This window comes from Gymnodraco acuticeps, unplaced genomic scaffold (genome assembly GCF_902827175.1).
Source record: "Gymnodraco acuticeps unplaced genomic scaffold, fGymAcu1.1, whole genome shotgun sequence".
Taxonomy (NCBI): domain Eukaryota; kingdom Metazoa; phylum Chordata; class Actinopteri; order Perciformes; family Bathydraconidae; genus Gymnodraco; species Gymnodraco acuticeps.
This window is the reverse complement of record NW_022990042.1, coordinates 6,661,566-6,683,272: the sequence shown is the minus strand read 5'-3', so window position 1 is coordinate 6,683,272 and position 21,707 is coordinate 6,661,566. Positions and strand designations below refer to the sequence as shown.

The 21,707-nt window shown below is 41.6% G+C and overlaps 1 protein-coding gene across 1 annotated transcript in view; it reads left to right on the top strand.

Annotated features, from left to right (window-relative positions):
• The window catches only part of carmil3 (capping protein regulator and myosin 1 linker 3), a gene marked incomplete in the record, with an annotated part of 121,085 nt that overhangs the window by 12,371 nt on the left and 87,007 nt on the right, over window positions 1–21,707 (top strand). Inside the window, 3 exon segments of the mRNA XM_034215344.1 lie at window positions 910–1,157; window positions 5,670–5,764; window positions 20,712–20,762. Of these exon segments, the coding sequence (XP_034071235.1) occupies window positions 1,103–1,157; window positions 5,670–5,764; window positions 20,712–20,762 (201 nt within the window).

The following is a 21,707-nucleotide window of genomic DNA, read 5'->3' as shown; positions in this document are numbered from 1 at the left end:
TTATTGAATCAATTATATAATCTCACTTTTGTGTATTTATATTTACATTAGTTTTATTATGTGTAATTATTTATACATATTGGGCTTTCATAGGAAATAATCAAAGCAATCAAGAAAATACTTTATAAATTAAACATTACAACTCTTACAGCCTTAAATTCAAATAGATTATATCTCATCGCTGAGTGTTGCCAGTGAGAGACCTGAATCTTGTTAATCAGGGATTAAAAGACATCTTGAGGGATAATAGTTCTTACAGCTATAACCCTCATTATTTATTAATCAATTGTCATTAATGTCATTAACTAACTGGCCTTTCTAGGATTGCTCCAATGGTGATCAAAATGTGATGTTAATTGTTTATCAATCTCTATCCACTTCAGCCAGTCAATCTCAAGGATGATTCCAAACACTGACCAGAATTATCTGCACTCTATAAAGTTTAAACCCTACTGCATATCCGTGTTTGTATCCATTGGGGCTTTTATTGATTAGTTGTTTGGTCTATAACATGTTGATGAATGCTTGACATTATACGTCCTTAAATGTAGTTTGTCAACAACTCTAGTTTACTTTTAATAGAGTAAAAAAACATTAAATGTTCACATTTAGAATATTCATTTTTGTTTGAATTACTAAAACCAATACTACTACATATCAAAGCAAATACCATTTGATTTTATATAATAGGATTTATTTCTATACCATTTCATTTCAAGTCTAAAATGATTCCTTCCAGCAGCTTCATTTGCAGCATGCCGAGTAATTTCATATTTAACAACTAATCGAAGAAAGAAAATACAACCTCCCAACCCTTATCCAACTCATACTCTTTCTCGCACTCTTTCTCTCTCTCCCTCCCCCTCCCTCCCCCCCTCCATCCCTCCCCCTCTCGCATGTGCGCTGAAGTCGGAAGCGCTCCTCTGGTATTAGCCAGTGCGCACCACAGTATCGCTTCGCACCTCACCGTCCGGACTGTTACTGCTCCCGGAGCACCTGCAGGCGGAGGGAGCTACCAAAAAAAGGGGCAAAGAAGAAGTACGCAGGGGACATAAACAAGCGGAGGACGGAGTAGGGGCTGGACCGGCTGGGGGAGCGCACCATGGCCTCAAAGGACACAGCCACGGGCTTCGTGAACGTCAGCAGGGAGATCACAGGTGAGCACGAAAACACGAGTTTCTCTTCGGGAAAGTACGTTTGAACCTTTACTTAAGAAGCGAAGAAGACACGAATGACGTCTTTTAGGCCACATGGGGATAGTTTATCTTCCCTCAGATGCTTTTAAATCTGCTTTTCGCTGCGCTTGATAACAAAAAAAGGAGTTATTACTGCAGGAAATGCCTTCCAGGGCAAAACCAGAGTTAATGGCTGTTCGTGGAGCTTGTAATCCCATCGATCTCGGAGCGGCGGTGTTCACTTTGCGATTGATTTTGACGTAAAGATCCGCTGTGGAATGTATCTCACTCACGGGGGTCCTGCTAGTGCTGTCATGTAGAGTTATGTTCAAGTGTTGCCGTGCATGTGTTCGCGTCACGTAGCTTCATTAGGAGTTTCCATCTCTTTCTTTTCCCCCTGCATGCGCGTGGGAGTTATTGTGCGACCGGGAGCGATTTGCGTGCAGCATGGGTTCAGCTGCACACACTGAGCCTCTCTTGGACAACACGCGCGCGCACGCACACGCGCGCACACACACGCGCACACACATGTTTGGATGTTGTGGTGTTACAGAAGGTGTGTGTCCCTCACTGCTAATTATACAGACGTGAGTTAAATCCCGCTGTTTACCAGCTCAACCCTGGTCAAGCTCCGTCTGTCTGGCCTAGCTTTAAGCCATTATCACACTTGCCAGTGGAGGACAAGATGGGGAAGGGGGGTGGAGGTGTTAGTGAGCAGATCCATCAAAGTGTCAAGAAAGGAAGTGGGGATATGACAAGGAATTGATATGAAAGGGGTGGCTGTAGGGTCTTGGCTTGGGAACCAAAGGGTCGCTGGTTCAAGTCCCTGAAAGTATGTCCTCTGCTGTGTACATGTGTGTGACGAATAAAGAGGGTTTCATTCGAATCCTCCATTTCCATTATCTTCACCCCTTTGGGAGCAGATTGCAGGGTCACACCACCATACCTCGGGGGCACCTCAGAGTGTGTTAAAAGGGGTTTAAGTGATTGGGTCTTAGCCAGCTTAACGTCAATATCTCTCTGTGTGTCTTCCACTGATCCTTCCTTCGATCTGCCGGTGTGCTCTTTCCCCCCCCCCCCAATCCTCCCTGCATTGGCTCCTGCTCACTCAAGTGCCAGAGCCAAGTTCATGGCTGTTGCCGGATGTGGAAAAGTGAGAATCATGCAGCACTGTAAGAGAGCTGGGAGATAGTGACACAGCGCTGCATCTCCATCTGCTCCGCTTGTATTTAGCAGAGGGCCCCCCCCCCCCGCTCGTGAATATCCCACAGCTTGTGGGCATATGTGCGCTTTTGCAGGCCGGGGATATAAGTTGACATTGTGTCTGTGAATAGCAGGTTGTTTTGTCTCGGTTGTTGTGGAGGAGGTGCAGATGGTGCAGTTCAGTGAGCTTCAGCAGGGCCATGTGTCGGGGGGGGGGTGGTGGTGGTGTGGAGGCCCCTAAAGATTGCAGCTCTGTATCTTGTGGTCTGTTCCATTGAAATGAGCCGGGCTCCTGCTTTCTTTTCTCTCAGGCTAAAAATAGCCCAGTTATGAGTCTTCTTCAGCTGGAGCTTGTGCGTGTGTTTGTCCTCAAGTTTGTGTCTTTGTAGCTGTCTACTGGTCTCTGTGATTATTCAACCCTGAGCAGCTTTCATTGAAGGAACAATCCACCAGTGTGTCCCTAAACTCCGAGACAAAGCAGAAACAAGACAGCAGCGTCATTAGCGTCGACAACCACTGATTCATTTCCATAGGAGCAGATCCAAAAGGTGTTCAAAATCAAACGTTAACACTGCTTACTTTGCTACGGAAAGTGACTGTAATAGCACTTTGTGAAGATGCGTAACAAATGGTGAGAACATTTTTTTTCCATCGGCATACACTTCCAGAACGGCTTCAAAGCACCCTAGCATAGCTTGTTTTAAAGAGTAAATCCCCCAATGTAGCTTTGCACTGCCACAGCATTGTCAGACTCACGCTGGGCAGTAAATGCTTTTTGAACTAAAGGATACAACTGATGCAGCAAAACAGGAGAAATCTCTTTTTATATTCATATGGGTTACATTACCCACAGTGCAAATCAGCCTGTGATTGTTGGTTGAGTTTTTTAAATGTAATGTTAAATCGTAAATGTGTTTCTGTTAATGTGGGTAAGAAGCAGATTTTAATGGTTCTATTACGCGTAAGCTCCCATCTTTATCTCCATCCATCTAAACCTTTATTGTCTTCAGCAACTAAATATTCCTAAGAGATGGGTGACTGACTTGTTTTAACTGCAGTTAACAATTATTGTCTTAAGTCTCTTGATTACTGTTTGATTGTTTTGTTTATGACGTTTTTGAGATCCTTTACACTATCATATAAAGCAAGAAGCCAGCAAACCAGCCAATGTTTATATGTGAAAGGCTGATGCCAGTAACATTAGCTTTTTACTCAAATTATGAATTAGCTATTGAATAATTAATAATTAAAAATGTTCAATTAGCTGTTCATTACAAGGATTTATTTTCCATGTTGAACTTACCACATACATTTTTTATCTTAAGTTGTATCTGCTGCTGAAAACCATATATGAAATCTAACCATTCTTGGTGAATTGATTGAAGGTGGAGAGCCCTCTCTGACACTAAACACCCAAAATCTCCCAAAGGAGTTCCTTAGGGTTGTAATGTGGTGATTTGTAAAGGTTGTTTCATAGGCTTGATGTCATTTTAATACACATCAAACCATTCAATGCCCCCTCATACCCTATATGGGAGCATCTGCATTCATATTCCTTCTCTTTGAACAGCAGTTACTAACTTCCTGTTATACTTAAGTGGTATTATGTCCTCATGCGACCTTACACGGAGGAATTAACTAAGTGGATACATACCGTGAGATATTATTAGAGAGCCCTTTTATTGGATTGGTAATGTCTAATTTCCTTCCAGGCACTTGGTGTTTGACAGTAACGTAGGAACCGTAGTATTTTGTTGTACCTTCAGGGCTCAAACTACTGTTGCCTGGGGACGGTAGAAAATGTGTTTGAGGAAGAATATAGCTACATTGTGAACAAATGGACAAGAGGAAAGCTAATTGACGTTAGCTTTTAGCAGTGAGCAACACAGTCCTGTTTGGCTAGAAAAACTGAGCTAACCGCTAACGGTACCGGAGAATTTCCCCAGCAACATAAAATAATGCCCATTATTACTTGTTTAACTTCCTAAAACAAAATCCAGTATGCAAATGGTAATAATGGATTGTATGTTGGAAGAACACATGATTTATTGTTTCAGCTACATTTTTGGTATTGCGCACACATTTTCCTAGTTAGTTTATGTTCTCAATCACTGGTTTCAAAAGCAGGGTATGATTTATGGCGTGGCTCCCTTGTGATTGGCAAGTTGCTAACATGTTTTAGGTGGTGTCGTGTTTTATTTTCATTTGCATCTTTATTTCAAACGGATAAAAAAAAAAAATGTTAAACAGAATTGGTACAGCACAGTATTTTTATTTTATTTTTATAAATTGTCAAACAATATTTATATATTAAAAAATATTTATATATTTAAAATATATATATTTAACAAAATAATAATAATTATAATAGTGTTTGAAAAGGAGCAGGAGGAAGAAAATGCTTATCAATTCCCACCCCTTACTCAACTGCTGATGGTCTGTTCAATCATTTCGGCTATCATATTAAAAAAAAAAAAAGATTACATTTATAATGATTTCTCATCTTAGATCACCTATCACTATATCTTTCCATCAAAGTGTTTTTGTACATCCTTTTAAAGTTATTTATGTTTATGCTTTGTTAGAACTTGCAATGTATTTTGAGTTCATGAAAGTTCACTGTAACATCTTGGTAACCTACATGTCTTTCTCCACCCTATCATTTCACTTCTGGTTCCCACAAAACCATAATGGCGACGGCAAAAAACCAAGATGGCGCCGGTGATGATGGCTGCCGTGTCTTTGGCTCCTGTCCAACTCTGCGTTTTTTTCGTATTATTTCAGTGTATGTTTACTTTTCGTCGTGTGCTTTTATATCATATTCCAATTACTTGTATAAAGACTCTCCTTGCACTATTTCTATTCTATTTTAATTGTATTTACTTGCTCTATTTTATCTGTTTTATTGTGTTGCACTGTTGGGTATGTCATTGACATATCTACACTGTAGCTATGTACAAATGACAATAAAAGCCTTGAATCTTGAGCTAAAAATGCAAAACTTCAGGCTTCAAATCCCTAACACAAAGACCACTGGGTAACACCCACCTCTTTTACTGTATACGGTCTTTGGTTAACAAATCATAATTAGCATCATCAGGACATCAAAGATACATTCTATTATTGCTAACTCCTTTTATTCATGTTTTTTCCTCTCATATGTCACCCAGCTGCATATTCAAGTGTATTGTATTTCCATCGTTCTACAGTTTTGTGCATTACAGGGCAGCACATCTCATTCTGTAATGGATTTACATTATGTAACCTGCTCCCCTCTGCTCATTTCTCCAGAGGGCATCAGGAAGGTGCTGGACAAGCAGGCCATTAAGTTTGTGCGAGCCATCAAGCAGGACACCCGGAGCGGCAAGACAGAGGACAGGATTCTGGTGAGAGACGCCAACACCCTCACACCCAACACCCCCCACCCCTCTTCTCTTAGACCAGGTCACCTGAAAGATGTCATTGTTAAAGCAACGGCACCTTTCCGTTGCGTTCGGTGTTGAATATGGAACAGAAACGGCTCCTTGCAGACAAAACGGAAATCAATGGCAGTTAATTGCGACAAATTGAAAGAGCCATAAGAAGTCACAGATTATGCATCCCGGGACACAACAGACGTACGGAAAATCGGGCTTAAGACAGATGCTGCCTAAGCAGAGCGAAGTGGACATGGCCTACTGAGTCCATCCTGAGAGTTTATTAGATGTGGCAGCATGGCCTTAATGCCACGGGCCAGACTTTGGGTTGTGTGTGTGTGTGCGCGCCTGACATGGTGTTCTTGCAGGGACATTATTTATTGTTTTATTTGAAGAAGGAGCTTATATACCAGAGGGTGTGTGGGCAGCATGTGATGTGTTCAAGGAGCTTGTGCGAGCCAAGGCCACCTCTGTTATTGAGGAATCAGTTAGTCAGCTACATTAGTGACTGATCAGTTACTCACACACGGTTGCTATGTGCGACATTTAGCTCATTTAGCCCTCTGAAGACAACGAAAAAGCATCTGATAAGTGGATAAAACAATCGGTACTTCTCCGTCTGTGCTGTTGTGTCCTCTCCCCATCTCCCCCACCACGCCTTCATCTATCTCCATCATTACCGCACCCCCCCTCTATTTTTGTCATCTCCTCTCTTTGTTTCCTCTCTCCCTCCCTCCTTATCTGTCCATCTCGATTATCCTCCTCCTCCTCATCACCCCCCACCCTCTCACTTTCTCTCCGTCTCTACCCTTCGTGCCCTTTCCTCTTCCCTCCATCTCTACTCAGACCCGTAAAAGGGTATCTAGCTCCTCTTTCCATCAGAAGCAATTCAATTAGGTCTCTGCCTTACGAGAGTTTTTTACTATCCAAATGGGCCTTAGCCGCTCAGGCCGCTGCACCGAATTCTTTCAAGGGAAGGGGGGCGAAGAAGGAGGAGGGGGGTGGATATGAGAAGTCATATTGGCTCGTTGTCAAGATCTCCCCCTCTAAAAGGCAATCTTTTCACTCTAATGGATACATTTGTTTGTATATATGAAGGAGGAACAGGCAGGGGAGTTTGTAAATAGTTTGTTTCGGTCTCTGGATTTCATGCACTAATGTTCTGTCATGCATGAAAATGTCCTACATGGTAGTTGGAGTAAGAGGAGTATTTTAGATGGCTTTCTAATAAGCAGTTGAGAGGTGAAAATAATGTTTCTGAGCCAAAAAAAAACGTTTTATCTTCCCTTTCATGTGGTTCCCAGCGTCACGCTTGGAGTACACTTTGCAGGTTCAATCTGAGCAATGTCATAGCTTCCATCCCGATTCCTCTGCTGTGTGTGTTTTGTGGACTGTAGGAGTTTTTAATGTGGTACATCAAGTTAATACTGACGTGTCTTTGTTCTACATCTTGCTCTTTCCTTTTGCCTCCTTTCCCCTCTGGAAGTGGCTGGTGTCCAGCTGTCTGTGTGTGTTGACTGTACCAGCCATCATGCTGACACACATACTCGTGCACGCCCACACGCGGGGTTCCCGCACCCATCTCAGACAGACGTAGCGGGGACTCAGCTTGACATCCAAATGGCACCCAGGGCAATGCATGTGGGAGCATCAATATTCATGTCTTCATCACGGGGCACACACACACACACACACACACACACACACACACACACACACACACACACGTGTGTGTACAGTTTGACAATAGCAGGAGGCATCACGAACATGGTGCACTGAAAAGTTGCCTGCATACAAACTCTTACGGCCATTATTAGATCACTCTGTTTGAAGATTGGAGGCAAGTTGGAAAACAAAGCATCTTCAAAGGCAAAAAGACAGGGAGGGACATCGGGGGGGGGTGGGGAGTGTTTGTGATGGAAGAGGAGGGGAGGGCACCCCACAAGAGAAATGGAGGAAGGCGTGAGAGGAGGGGGGGGATGGACTCTTGGATGTGTTGTGATGCCCCAGTTGCCCATTTGGCTCTTCCGCCACTTATTTATCCCGATTGTTCGCTCCGTTTCATCCTCCGTTGACTCCGGTCGGTTCCACCTAATAATGGGCCTATTACTGGCTGAGATTGCGCCTCTTTGACAGTCCCGAGCATACTCGGGCGCTTCACACGCTCATTTCCTTCTTAGGTTACGCAGAGGTCCCGCTCAAAAGACTCTGGTCGGTTTGAGGTTGTGTTCGTGCAGCAGCGTCTTAAGACTGGGTTGTGGTTGTATTTCTTTCTTGGTTGTTATGAAAGTTGGTACAAGAAATACATCACTTTATATGTACAATTCACTTTGGGAAGTTGCCTTATTCGACACATAAAACATTATATAATGAAGCTATTCATTAGAAAATCATAGCAAATAATGATTCTTTGTTGGTTTTTGAATTCTCTATATTAAGAATTTCAACATGTAATTTCTTTCTAATAAATACATATATATATATATATATATATATATATATATATACATACATACATAATGTAAATAATTATAAATAATACATACAAATAAATATAAAATGTATATTTAGTTATGTACCTCCAACAAATGCTTGAACAACAAATAAAAAATGTAGTAATAATTTACAACAATTTGGAAGATTGATCCCCTTTTTTGTGTTTTTTCCTTACAAACCACTGCTGACTTGTTTTGTTCTATATCTGCCGTATAATACATCTTTTAGGATCAATATTCTTTATGATTAATTGTGTCTGTTAAACGTGTCCACCTGTATTTAACCGGTTGGCTGAAAATTATTCGGAAAACTTTATAATCCCAAAACACTATTCTATTTGCTTTTTGTAAAACCATCCAATATACATCTCTATGGAACATGCACAGTATTTATTCAATTCATACTAGTCCTCAGACTTTTTTGGAAGCTTAATTGAGTTTTTTCTTGCATACTTTAAAACCAGTGCTCGAAACGTTCCCCTCATTACTTGCAAGGTATCACAGCTCAAAATGTGCGTAACTAAATTAAACAAAAGCTAATGTAATGCTCTCTGGACTTTGTACCATACATCTTAATGGATTGATATTCCATTGCTCTTACATTATGATATCATTCCATGACATCTACTCAGTAAATTACAAACGAGGCATCCGTCTTGTGTTGCTTTTTAAATAGAATGATTTAAAATTTGGATTGAGAGTCTATCAAATTGACAGCGTTGAAGCCCCCCTGAGATAAACTTGTTTTTGTGCTAAATATTATAAATAAATTCAACCTGAATTTAACCATTGCCAAATGCAGATTCATGGACAGGCCAACTGAGCCATTCGGGACTAAATAAATATTAAAACATAAAAGTAGTATGAAGCTTATTGGTGCTGCTTCATGTTTGTAGTCAAAATTGAGCATCAACAACTTCCTTTGAGATTTCTCCCTTCCCGGAACTCAACCGTAAGAATCTCGTTGTCCTTAACTGAATTATTTTCTAATTTTGCTGCTTAAAAACAACAACTTTCTGCCCTAATTTTTTTAATGATTGACTTGAATCACGCTTTGGAATTGTTTAATTCCCTCTGTTCAACAGATCCTCCCAGACCCCGAGTTGAGTAATGGTAAAAACAAGTTCATATTGTCAGGATTCTCATCTTGGACCAGTGGCATTTAAAAAAAAAAGGCAATTTTACAGAACAAGGTTAGTTACTCAGCATAAGGTGTACCACTCAGCCGGTTAAAAAACATCTGTCTTCTGTTGATAAAAGTACAAACATAGGAGAACAAGTAGGCTAAACAATCATCATTTAAATGGTAATGTCAGTAAATAGGATATATACGAGACAAATAGGCCGATCAACTGCCATCCTTCAAATTGGTGCATCTCTAGCAGTCTAGATGCCGTCAAGGATAGTTTAGAGGGGCTCATTGTGCTTTTTGGGGTTTTCCCTTTCCTGTAGTTGTGTGTTATATATGTTTTTTGTGCATGTTAATGGTCTGCTAAGGCTAAAATCCCAAAGTTCTCTCCCCCTCTGCTTGGAATACCTAGATCAGACTCCTTTCCTACTTCTGTAACATGATGACATCACTATGTAACACTTGCTCTTCTATTGGCTAGAGATCCAACACATTGTACTTGATAGACTAATTATATGTGGTTGACCAGTCCCAACTGTTTTGGCCAGCTAACCAATCAGAGTAGACTGGGCTCTGGTTTCAGACAGAGGGTGAAAAGAGGTGCTGCAGCACAGGCAGTGTGAGTAAAATGAAGCATGTTATGAACATTAAAGTATGTAAACATGACACAGTAAAAGCATAAAATATGAAAGTGAAAATGAGCATATGTCCGCTTTAAGTGATCTCTTTGAATTAAAGCGTTTTTAAATCTGAAGACGTGTCATCAAATCTTTGCTCCTCTATGTAAAAGAACACCAGGTAGCCTTTTTTCTAAGGAAACGTTATCTCAAAGAGAGTTAATTATGAAGCACCTGCTATAGCTTTCAACTGATACGGAATAATAACCTGTGCTATCTTGTCTTTTTATATTGGATTCTCTCTCTCTCTCTCTCTCTCTCTCTCTCTCTCTCTCTCTCTCTCTCTCTCTCTCTCTCTCTCTCTCTCTCTCTCTCTCTCTCTAATTGGTATGACTCAGGGTGCGTTTCACTTCACTTATTTTTCATTTCCTCGCTCCTCGGTCTCTGTATCACCGGAAGTTGATTTGTCTGCGCCATCTTGAGTAGCGTCCCAGTGGCCTTATTTGTGCCGGAGGATCGAGGAGCGATAACGGAGGAGCAACAATCGAGGAACTACCAGACCATCCTCCGGTGAAATCCTCAGACACTTGCCCCGCCCCCTTACTGATCTGGCTGCTGTCAGACGATCAGCTGTGTGGCGTCATCACAAACGGACGTCGCTTCACGTGACGCTCTGGAGGAAACGACGTCCCATTGCTCTTAAAACTAATTTCCCTGCTTCTCGTGGTTTGCTTGCGTCTCTCCACGCTTCCCTGGTGGGAGGGACTAGTCGCAGGGAAACGGGAGGAATCCATTTAACCGAAGTGAAACGCACCCATAGCCATACAGGACCAGAGTAGCTATGACCAGAAGAAGAGCCAACAGTAACAAAATCCAACCACAAATAAAGGAAAGCTCTGTGCTGTGTTCACTGCTGAATACAGCCAAACTTGTGTACCTGCACAATTCCACCTACGCTATCAAGCTTAAAGTGGACATATCATGCTATATTTGAACAATATATTGTAGGGCCATACCTATATAAATATAGTTTTTTTTTTTTCAAAATACCAAACCGCTCCTGCATTTTAGCCATGCCTCATTTCGCTCTATTTGCTCTTTCCAGTCCTGTTTTTGCAAGGGCTGATTCTGTGACGTAGCTTTAATGCAAATGAGCTGCAGCTGACCACGCCCCCCTGCAGGAGAGGGGAGCGTGCTTTGAGATCAGCTGCTGGGCTGTCAGAAGAGGGGGAGGAAAAGAGATCTCCGTCCTCCGTGTTTTATTCTTATATTATTATATAGAGTCATTATTCATTTGTTTCTAATTTTGTCCGGAACATTTAAACTTTAACAGACATGTTGACCGCTGAAAAATATCGAACTGAAACTCTGCCGCACGGTCCCCTCGTTCCTTGGAAGAGACGGAGAGGTGGGTGTTTGTCATCTGCTGGTGGACTAACCGGAGAGAATTACAGCGAGGGAGGGATTTGCATTGAATTACAGGAGCAAACGCTTGCCTCGGGGATCGAGAAAAAGAGCCACAGCAGAGAATAAACAGAAGGGCAACCATGGCAACCTTGCGCGGGAAGTCTTCTTCGCTGCTTTTGTGGCAGACTACAGCGCCACTTACAGGCCTGGCATATGTACTACAGCGTCTCCAGCGCTTTCGAGCGGCAATGGCCCAACCTCACATTCCCCTGATAGATGGAGAGTTGGCCTGCCATTAAGCGGAGCACCCCGTTTCTGACGTCAGAACAATTTCAAATCTGTATCAGATCCGTTGCAGCCCCGTTTTTAGAGATTTGGGTATGGAGGAAAAGAGAGAGGGTTCAGTTCCCCGATACACCGGGGACACATATTCATTTATAAAAGACGTACAAAAGTGCATTTTGCATGATAGGTCCCCTTTAATTCATTTGTGTCTCCATCTTTCACATGGCTCTTGCCATTTGTCATTCAATAACAGTCTAATCGGACCTGCTTTGCTGTATTTACTCTCAGCTTTATAGTTTCTTTAGTTTCTTCCTTCCTTTTTTAAAACCAGACTCTACTTTGTTTAGCTTTTTTCAACAGTCCAGAATGTGTACATTTTCAAACTCGTACCACCTAATTGTATTTCAAAAACTGCAACAAATGTGCACACTTCTAATGTTTAAATAGATGTTAATGTTGTGGTAGTTCGGTGTATATTTAAGCAATAGCTCACGCTAAGGGGGCTTCGCGTCGGGCCGAACCACGCCCCTTAGCTGTGATATAATGAGCATATATCACGGCCTGAAGTGAGCTATTGCTTTTATAAAACGGTTACCAAGTGTGGCAATATGAAAGAAAAATACACACTCTAATTTAAATAGTTTTTTATTAGTAAATAATGATGTTCAAAATAAAATAGTCCCTCCGTTGCCTTCTGCACGAAACATAGTGCGAGGTGGTTGCTATGCAACAACACTAACAGCTAGCGAACATATTAGACAGAGAGCGTTGATCCATTATTTGGCTATTTATTTACATTCATTTGTATGTTGCAGTTTATTGTGCACCCACTGAAAAACTGTCCAGCATCAGTAGCATGGCACGTGGTTACTTGTATAGGTTGAGGTTGTACTAGGCTGTTGCTCGGCATGGCGAGAATATTTCTCCACTTTCGGCTTCCAGTAGCTCTGGAGAGAGCTTTCGCAGGTCTGTGGCCACTAACGGTCATAATCAATCAATCAATGTTTATTTATATAGCCCAATATCACAAATGTTACATTTGTCTCAGTGGACTTTACAGTTTGTACAAAATATCAGTATGACAATACGACACCCTCTGTCCTTAGACCCTCACATCGTACAAGGAAAAACTTCCGAAGAAAACCCACAGTTTAAAGGGAAAAATGGGAGAAACCTCAGGGAGAGCAACAGAGGAGGGATCCCTCTCCCAGGACGGACAGACGTGCAATAGATGCCGTGTGTAAATTGAAAAGATAATACATTTGCAACATAGGTAGTCCAAATGTTTGGAAATGCATGTGTGTATAATAGGAAGATGAATCCACGAGGATATCCATCCAGGACCTATGATCCAGGACCACAGCCACGACTCAAGATCCAGGACAGAGGAGCGCAGGATCATCCATGACTCCGGATCCCGGCGTATACAGACACCAAAAAGAAAGACATTTGGGGAAGCTGGGTTAATCGGAACATGAGACTACACAGGTATAGACAGAGAGAAGGAAGAAGTAAGATGTCCCCCGACAAACTAAGCCTATATCAGCAAAACTAGGGGCTGAATCTAATCAGCCCTAACTATAAGCTTTATCAAAAAGGAAGGTCTTAAGCGCACTCTTAAAAACGGATAGGGTGTCTGCCGCCCGAACATAAACTGGAAGCTGATTCCACAAATGTGGAGCTTGATAAGAAAAGGCTCTGGCTCCCATTGTACTTTTAGAGACTCTAGGAACAACCAACAACCCTGCATTCTTGGAACGCAATGCCCTAGTAGGACAGTAGGGTATAATGAGTTCTTTAAGGTAAGATGGCGCCTGCCCATTAAGGGCTTTGTAGGCGAGAAGAAGAATTTTAAATTCTATCCTGTGTTCTATAGGGAGCCAGTGTAAGGCAGCCAGAACAGGAGTAATGTGGTCCCTTTTCCTAACTCTGGTTAGTACACGAGCTGCAGCATTTTGAATCAGCTGAAGCAACTTGACTGACTTCTTGGTACACCCTGATAATAAAGAGTTACAATAATCCAGCCTTGAAGTAACAAATGCATGGACTAGTTTCTCTACATCGTTTTGAGGCAAGATATGCCTGATTTTTGCAATGTTACGTAGATGGAAGTAGGCGGTCCTTGAAATTGATTTTATGTGGGCGTTAAAGGATAAATCCTGATCAAATATAACACCAAGATTCCTTACAGTCTCACTGGAGGCCAAATTAATGCCATCCATAGTTAGTATATCCTTAGATAATTTGTTTCGTAGATTCTTCGGGCCAAGTACAATAACTTCACGTTTTGGTCGTGTTTAACATCAAAAAGTTTAAGGTCATCCACGTTTTTAAGTCCTTAAGGCAGTCTTGAATTTTATTTAGATGATTAATTTCATCAGGCTTGATTGATAAATATAGTTGAGTATCATCCGCATAACAATGAAAATGTACAGAATGATTCCTTATAATATTGCCTAACGGAAGCATATATAATGTGAACAAAATAGGTCCGAGCACTGAGCCCTGTGGCACTCCATGGCTAACTTTGGTTTGCGTGGAAGATTCATCATTGACACGTACAAACTGAGAGCGTTCAGATAGATAGGACCTAAACCAGTCTAAAGCAGTTCCCTGTATGCCAACTAAGTGCTCTAGTCTTTGCAATAAGATATCATGGTCGATAGTATCAAATGCAGCACTGAGATCGAGCAAAACAAGAATAGAGACACGTCCCTTGTCAGAGGCTATTAGAATGTCATTTGTGACTTTAACCAGAGCTGTCTCTGTGCTATGATGTGTTCTAAAGCCAGACTGAAAATCTTCAAATAAATCATTGTTTTTTTAAGTAATCACACAACTGTTTTGCGACCGCTTTCTCAAGAATTTTTGAGAGGAACGGAAGATTGGAAATAGGTCTATAATTGGCTAAAACCTCTGGATCGAGGTTGTGCTTTTTAAGAAGCGGTTTTATCACTGCTACTTTGAATGATTGTGGAACATAGCCTGATAATAAAGACATATTCATAATATTTAATAAATAAGTGCTAATTAATGGAAAAACTTCCTTCAACAGCTTAGTTGGAATTGGGTCTAACATGCACGTTGATGGTTTAGAAGAGAGAATCATTGAATTTAATTGTTCAAGGTTTATGGCTGAAAAGCATTCTAGTGTAATATTAGAACTTACGTTTCCGGGAGCTGTTGATAACACTATACTGGTCAAAGGCAAGAGGTCATTAATTTTGTTTCTAAGAGTAACAATTTTATCGTTAAAAAAGCACATAAAATCATTACTACTGAGTGCTATGGGAATAGAAGGCTCAATCGAGCTGTGGCTCTCTGTCAGCCTGGCTACAGTGCTGAAAAGAAATCTTGCATTATTCTTATTCTCATCTATTAATGAAGAGTAGTAGGCTGCTCTCGCTTTACGCAGTGCTTTCTTATAAACTATATTTATATAGGTATGGCCCTACAATATATTGTTCAAATATAGCATGATATGTCCACTTTAAGCTTGATAGCGTAGGTGGAATTGTGCAGGTACACAAGTTTGGCTGCGATAATTTATCTGCTTTGTTTCAAGACCCGCATCAGAAAGCTTTTGAATGGTGCTACTTTTCCAGTTGGTCTACCTGCTCTTCACGTAGCTCTGCATGTCGTTGTTTAGGTGCTTTTTTTCTTTCTGGAGATAGGCACTCCTCAATCCACTCCTCCATAGTAAGGCCACCCCGGAGGTCGAAGTTAATCTTAAATGTTTCCATCTTATGCTTTGTAAGTTTGTTTCGTAACGGAAGAAATGTAAATATATTTATAAAACGGACAAGTCCAATCAAGCAATCTGATTGGTCAATAACGTTTTTTGCGGACCTCTTTGATTACAGATTTGAAAACATCGCTGCTTGCTTTAAAAGTAGCACAATTAATGATGTCAAACCTTGGAAAGTATCTAGATATCCCTGCCCTAATGCCAAAGGAACTGCACACTGAATATGTTTTGCCGTTTGATGTCTATGTCTGGACCGCTGTGTAAAAAGGAGGGTTTCTGCCCCGTTACTTCTGCGCTGCTTTCTTGTTCCAGTTTGAAAAGCAAACTGCAAGCAGTTTGCTTTTCAGCCCAACATACTGTTTTTCTCAGACGCGGAGGGATACTGACTTGTTGTGAAAAGTAACTTATAACTCTACCCGTGAGATATGCTCAGTATATCACGGCTAAGAACCAATCAGATTGCTTGATTTGACTTGTCCGTTTTATAAAACAGGTCATATCATTTTTTGGGGGTCAGAGAGTGCCTTTTATTAGAGATACAGAGTTGCCCAAGGCTAACCACTGTTATCCGGCTGCCCTATTATAGGGTATATAGGGTAACTTTTTTTATTTGATTCTATATTGTGTATCTACTCTGTAGAGGTTAATGAATGCCTTTACTGTGTATTTTTTACTTCTGGTTTTCCCTAATTTCCCAATTCGAGATCATCAAAGTGCATCCATCTTTCGATCCATTTCCAAATGACAGAGAATGTGACTAATCAGCTTCAATGTGTATTTGAGCCTGAAAGACTCCCAGAGGTCCTTTTTCTGACATATAGGATGGACATACAAACCATACAAAAAAGATATTGGTCTTCAGGTCCCAGTCCTGATTCCTGCTCAAGATTGTTGTACCATAAATGCTTCATCACTAACATTGAGGCTGCCTTTGTTGCTTTTTAAGCTACAAAAATGAATGTAAACAGACTTCAAAGCAAAAGACTGAACCACACTGAATTATATAATCTACATCTGAATTTTGAATGATGAAACTGGGCCTTTCGCTTTCATCTCCAGAAGATACTTTGTTGCGCAGAGACTCCAGCTGCACGGTGGACAGTGAAAGGAAGCCGAGCAAAGCAGTAAAGCACTGACGGCTTGCGCCAGCAGCAGAATCTTGTGTTCTTTTAGCCCCGTCTTTATTTCGGCAACGAGCACCACCATCATCGGCGTATTGCTTTAATAGCTTTTCACCGCAAGGTGCTCAGAGTGGAGTCGTTTTACGAAGCAAGTGTCTGTGATTTTCCATCTGACGTGCAGCTCTGCTCTGTAATTAGGACTGAGCTTTCTTTTGATTATCATAACACATGTTGGGAGCCTATGGCAGAGGCTATGGAGTGTGGCTGCTGACCTTCTCTCCTCCCCCAGGAGAAGGAGGGAGACTGAAAGTGTGTTTGTTGTGAGGCCTGAGAGGCATCTCCAAGTGCCTCTATTCCTCTATTTATTTCTTCCTTTTCCAACTTAATCTCATTGTCCTCATCTCTCCCATCATCCATTTGGCCTCTCCCACACTCACAGCTTGTCTCTATCTCATCCCACTTTTTTCACATTTCCCCCCCTCCCCTTCTTTTTTCTCCTCGCAGCCCATTCACCCAATCTTGGCCACTCTTCAGCCCATTCTCGGCTTTTTATACACTCATCTCTTACTTCCATCTATAGTACAAACCCTTTCCATTATCTGTCTCCTTTTCCCTATGTTCTGTTTTTAAGGAGGTCCTTTGGGTTTTTCAGACTACTCTCTTTTTGCCATTTCTTTGATTTAGACCCATTGGAATGGTACGTTTTAGGAGAATATTTTGGAACAAAGATGTGTTTTTTTGGAGTTTTGCATTTCTTTCCTCTCATTTGGCTTCAGCCTCCTTCTTTCTCTCTTACAGCCACTCTCAAGTCCACTTTGAAAGCAGGACCTGGGGCATCTGCGCTTTCAATCCAGTTGACACACACACACACACACACACACACACACACACACACACACACACACACACACACACACACACACACACACACACACACACACACACACACACACACACACACACACACACACACACACACACACACACACACACACACACACACACACACACTCGCACATGCATGTAAGCTGACAGATTGACTGATGGCAGGGCTGGGCTCTTGTGATGCTGAGTTCACTTGAGTGATGATGGCCGACTGCGAGTGTGTGTGACAGCCAGAGGAGTCCAAAGCCAGCTTAGCAGGCTATTCTGCATCATATGTGCATGAGAGTCCAAACTGAGTGTTTGTGTGTGTCCTACTAGCAGGCCGGACTCATGCTAATGTTTGTATCGGAATGTTTCTTATTCTGTGTGTGTGTTGCGTGTGTTTTTTAAAATGCCCTTGTGGTCGAGCCAGAAATACTGCAGGCGTTCAAATCTGGCACTGATCCTCAGCTTGTTCCCTCCGAGGCAGCACTGCCACACACACACGACCCAGAGACACACTTTGATTTGCACCATCTCGTTTGAAGTGCAAGACCCAGAGCCTGACAGCTTATGATTAATATAAGCCCCCCGCCCTCTGCTCTCTCAGATGCGTGTGCACGTGAACACACGCACACAACCGGAAAGAGATACATTTGAGTTTTTTCCGTTCACAACATCCTGCCCTCGCGGCCCGCTGGAGGGGCCGGCTGGCTGGCTCTTTGAACTATTACTGTGCTGTCACAGCAAGGGCACCAGAGTCCCTTCCCATTGCATCATCTTCACCCACACCTTCATTCGACACTTCCTCATACATTTTTGAGATTGCCACTCACCGTTTTTTCTTGGCTGACCTGGTCAAAAAAAGTCGACAATCTCATCTTGGAAGATTTCCCAGGCAGAAAGTGAATCTTTTGAGGGGCTTTTAGGATTTTTTGATTGATCTGTGGAAGAGAAGGTTGCCAGGATTTCGGCTGAGGCTAGTGGGGCTTGATTTGAGCTTAATTTAGCTATTTGTGCCCATTTTAATATTAAGAGCAGGTTAATTTTCCCAATTATACAATTGGCTGGATTGGTTGCTTCAGAGAGAGACTTTTTTTTACTTTGGAAAACCAAATACACCAAACCCTTATTAGGACAAAGGCTGACAGTTTTGTCACCTTACATTGCCTTTGAAAAAGCCATTTAATTGGATGATTCAAACAATCCCTCTGATTGGCTGATCGAAATATGCCATTTGATAGGGCTGTTTAGCCAATCGCAACGAAACATTTTATTTGCCAATAAAGACGTGCTCTTTGATTGGCCCATTGAAATGAAGCCTCTGAGTGGCAGACTGAAATTACCCCTTGATTGCCGAATTCAAAGTAACCTTCTGATTGGCGGATTGAAACTAGTGATTTAATTGGTCTATTGAAACCAGCCATAGATTTCCCCGATTAAGAAGAACCATTTTATTGGAGATTTTTGGAGCATTTTTCCGGCCTCAATGCTTTTCATTTGTAAACAAAAGAATAATGATTCCTGCAATTTACAAAAAAGGCAATTTGACCCGACTTTAATGGTGCTTGGACCCTAAAGAAAAAGAGCCATGCATATATTCATGGCTGTGAGTGGTAAAACGTATTAAATGATATGGCACATCAGTATAACACAGAGCGTATGTATCAGCACTCTTGTGTAGACACGCTGTAAAAATGAGGAGCCTACTCACAGCATTGATCCTGCCCTTCATATTATTGGGGGCAATGGAGCGCAGGGAGGTTGTAGCGAAGTGACATTTTTATTTGGAAAGGGAGACATTTGTTTCATCTCATATATTGAATGGAACTCCCCTAGATATGATTCTTCATTTCTGCACAAACCCCATCTGAGTGAAAAATAACTGCCTGGAGTATTGACTGTTATGATACCTCAAAGGTCTGTAAATGATATATCGAGAGAGGACAAACCCTGCGCTTGTTCAGCATCAAAGGATGAAGTGTGCACCCGTCAGAGAGCTGCATTATTGATGCCTCTGTTAACATTATGAGATCATCTGTCAGCTTGTGAGGCTTTTGAAGCAAGAAGTTGCTTCTGTCTTTAATTGTTTCTTTCTGCGCTGCCTCGAAGTTTTCAAACTTGTCAAGGCGTTTTGATTGGACTAACAATCTCCTGCGAAAAGGCCCCTCCACCAGCTTAGTGCAGAGATCTTATTCTCTCGATGGGGGTATCGTTCCGTCTCCTCCCTTTTTTCCTCTCCCCCGTCTCCTCTCTGCAGGAGTCTGTTATGGACGTCTATACAGTTAAGACACGTAGGTTGATCTGCGAGGGCGAGCTTCTCAGGGAGTAGGTGTAGTATCTTTAGACTTCATTATCAAGAGGGGAAATCTGGTGTCTCCTCCGTCCTTCCATCGCCTCCTCTAACTCTCCCTTCTCTCTTTGTGCGTTTCTTTTCCCTTTCTTCCTCTCGACGCCACACAGCAGGGTGCCATTAGCCATTCAGCGCAGAGAGGCCTTGAGGAATTGAAAGCGACGGAGCAGAAAAAGAAAAACTGAAACGGGAAAGGAGACAAGGGGGTTTGTTGTGGGGGGGGGGGGGTGGAGTGAGGTGTTGAGGCGGGAGCAGACCCAGACAGAGGCACACTGGGAGATGGAGGGATTAAGCGAGAAGATGGGGAGAATGAACAGTTTTCAATGGAGATGAAGAGAAATGACAGAATGCAACAACAAAAAAGTAGGGCCAAGGATCTGAGTAGGAGTTAGGGAGCGATATAGATCCACAGTGCATGCATGGGGTATGCTAATTGGGGATTTTTGAATTATGAATGAGATTAATTACATAGGCAGATGCAAATATATTCATATTTTCTGTCTCTTACTTTACCCTGGACCCCTTTTTAAAAATGGTATTTCTATTAGCAAAAGCTCACGTCTTCCCTCCTATCTTTGTTCTTCCCTTTTATCGATTTGCTTCCCTCCAATCAGGCATATGTTGAGTAAGTGCTACTTGGTTCCATCAATACAACTTAAATCGGACAGCGTCATCTGACTCTCAATCGAGCTCGCAATATTTCTTTCCCACACGCGATCATCATTACCCGGCTAATGTCGGCGGTGCTTAGCGTGACTTACGAGTCCTCGGGACGAGCCGCGGAACATGATTTGCTCGCTTTTATGGGGCTGTTTGTGCCGTGCTGTTTTCTGCTGCCATTTGCATTTTTTGTGTTTCCTGCTCCGTGACAAAAAAATGAATGTGTTCTCCCCCTCAGGTCCTGGCAACATGGAGACTGTATCTCTTCGCTGTCAAGGTGCCCACCAAGGTAAAATGTTCCTCCCCCCACTCTCTGTGGAATTTGATGGCTTTCACTTGCCAGGCTTGATCTTATGGTAATTCCTAAGAGATGTGACAAAAAAAGCTGCAGACTTTCAGAGGAGATAAAAATGATGACTGCGGGGATGATGTTTTTGAATGATAGGGATTACTACACTGATGATGATGATGATGAAGATGGTGGCACGATGTTAGCTATTTAAGGCAATAGTTTGTCATTTTGTGAAATATGCTTATTCACCTTATTGCAGAGGCTGCTTTAAAATATCAATACTATTTAAATACGAAGCTACAGCGGTTTGTTTTCTTAGCTTATTATTAACTGTTTTTCTTTCAACTTGTTTCCTGTTTGTTTAATCCACACACAATCAAATGAGTCAAAAGGCTTTTGAGGTGCTTGTCAAAATAGCTATCTTTTATCCTGATATTGGTAATTCCTTATCTCGATAACAATATATATCACAGTATAGCATATTTACTAGTAAAATAGTAAATAAATACTTATATCATTAGTCCAGGAACTAGTGTATTGTCTTGTCAGATAATATACTTTAGTGCAAAATGAAGTTTGAAATGTATTCAAAATTAATTCAGAGAAATTCAAGCTAGTTATAATCATTATTTGGACTATATGATTGTTTTAAATGATTTCAACACGATACGAGTCCATTGAAAGACAACAAATGATTGTAGTGAATAATCACGAGCCCTTCAGTTGATTTGTTTGCCTTCCTCACTGTTCACAGTTTTTATGCTTACACTTTGAACGAAAGAAAACAAGCTAATTTCCAAAAATGTCCAACTACTTTTAAAGTATGTGTTATTTACCATGGGTCCCATTTTGATGTTGTTTCTGCCATTCCTTATAACAGTCATTATAACAGCGCACACATCAGAATAACTGATGAGATCTGGGACAACGGTAACATCACAA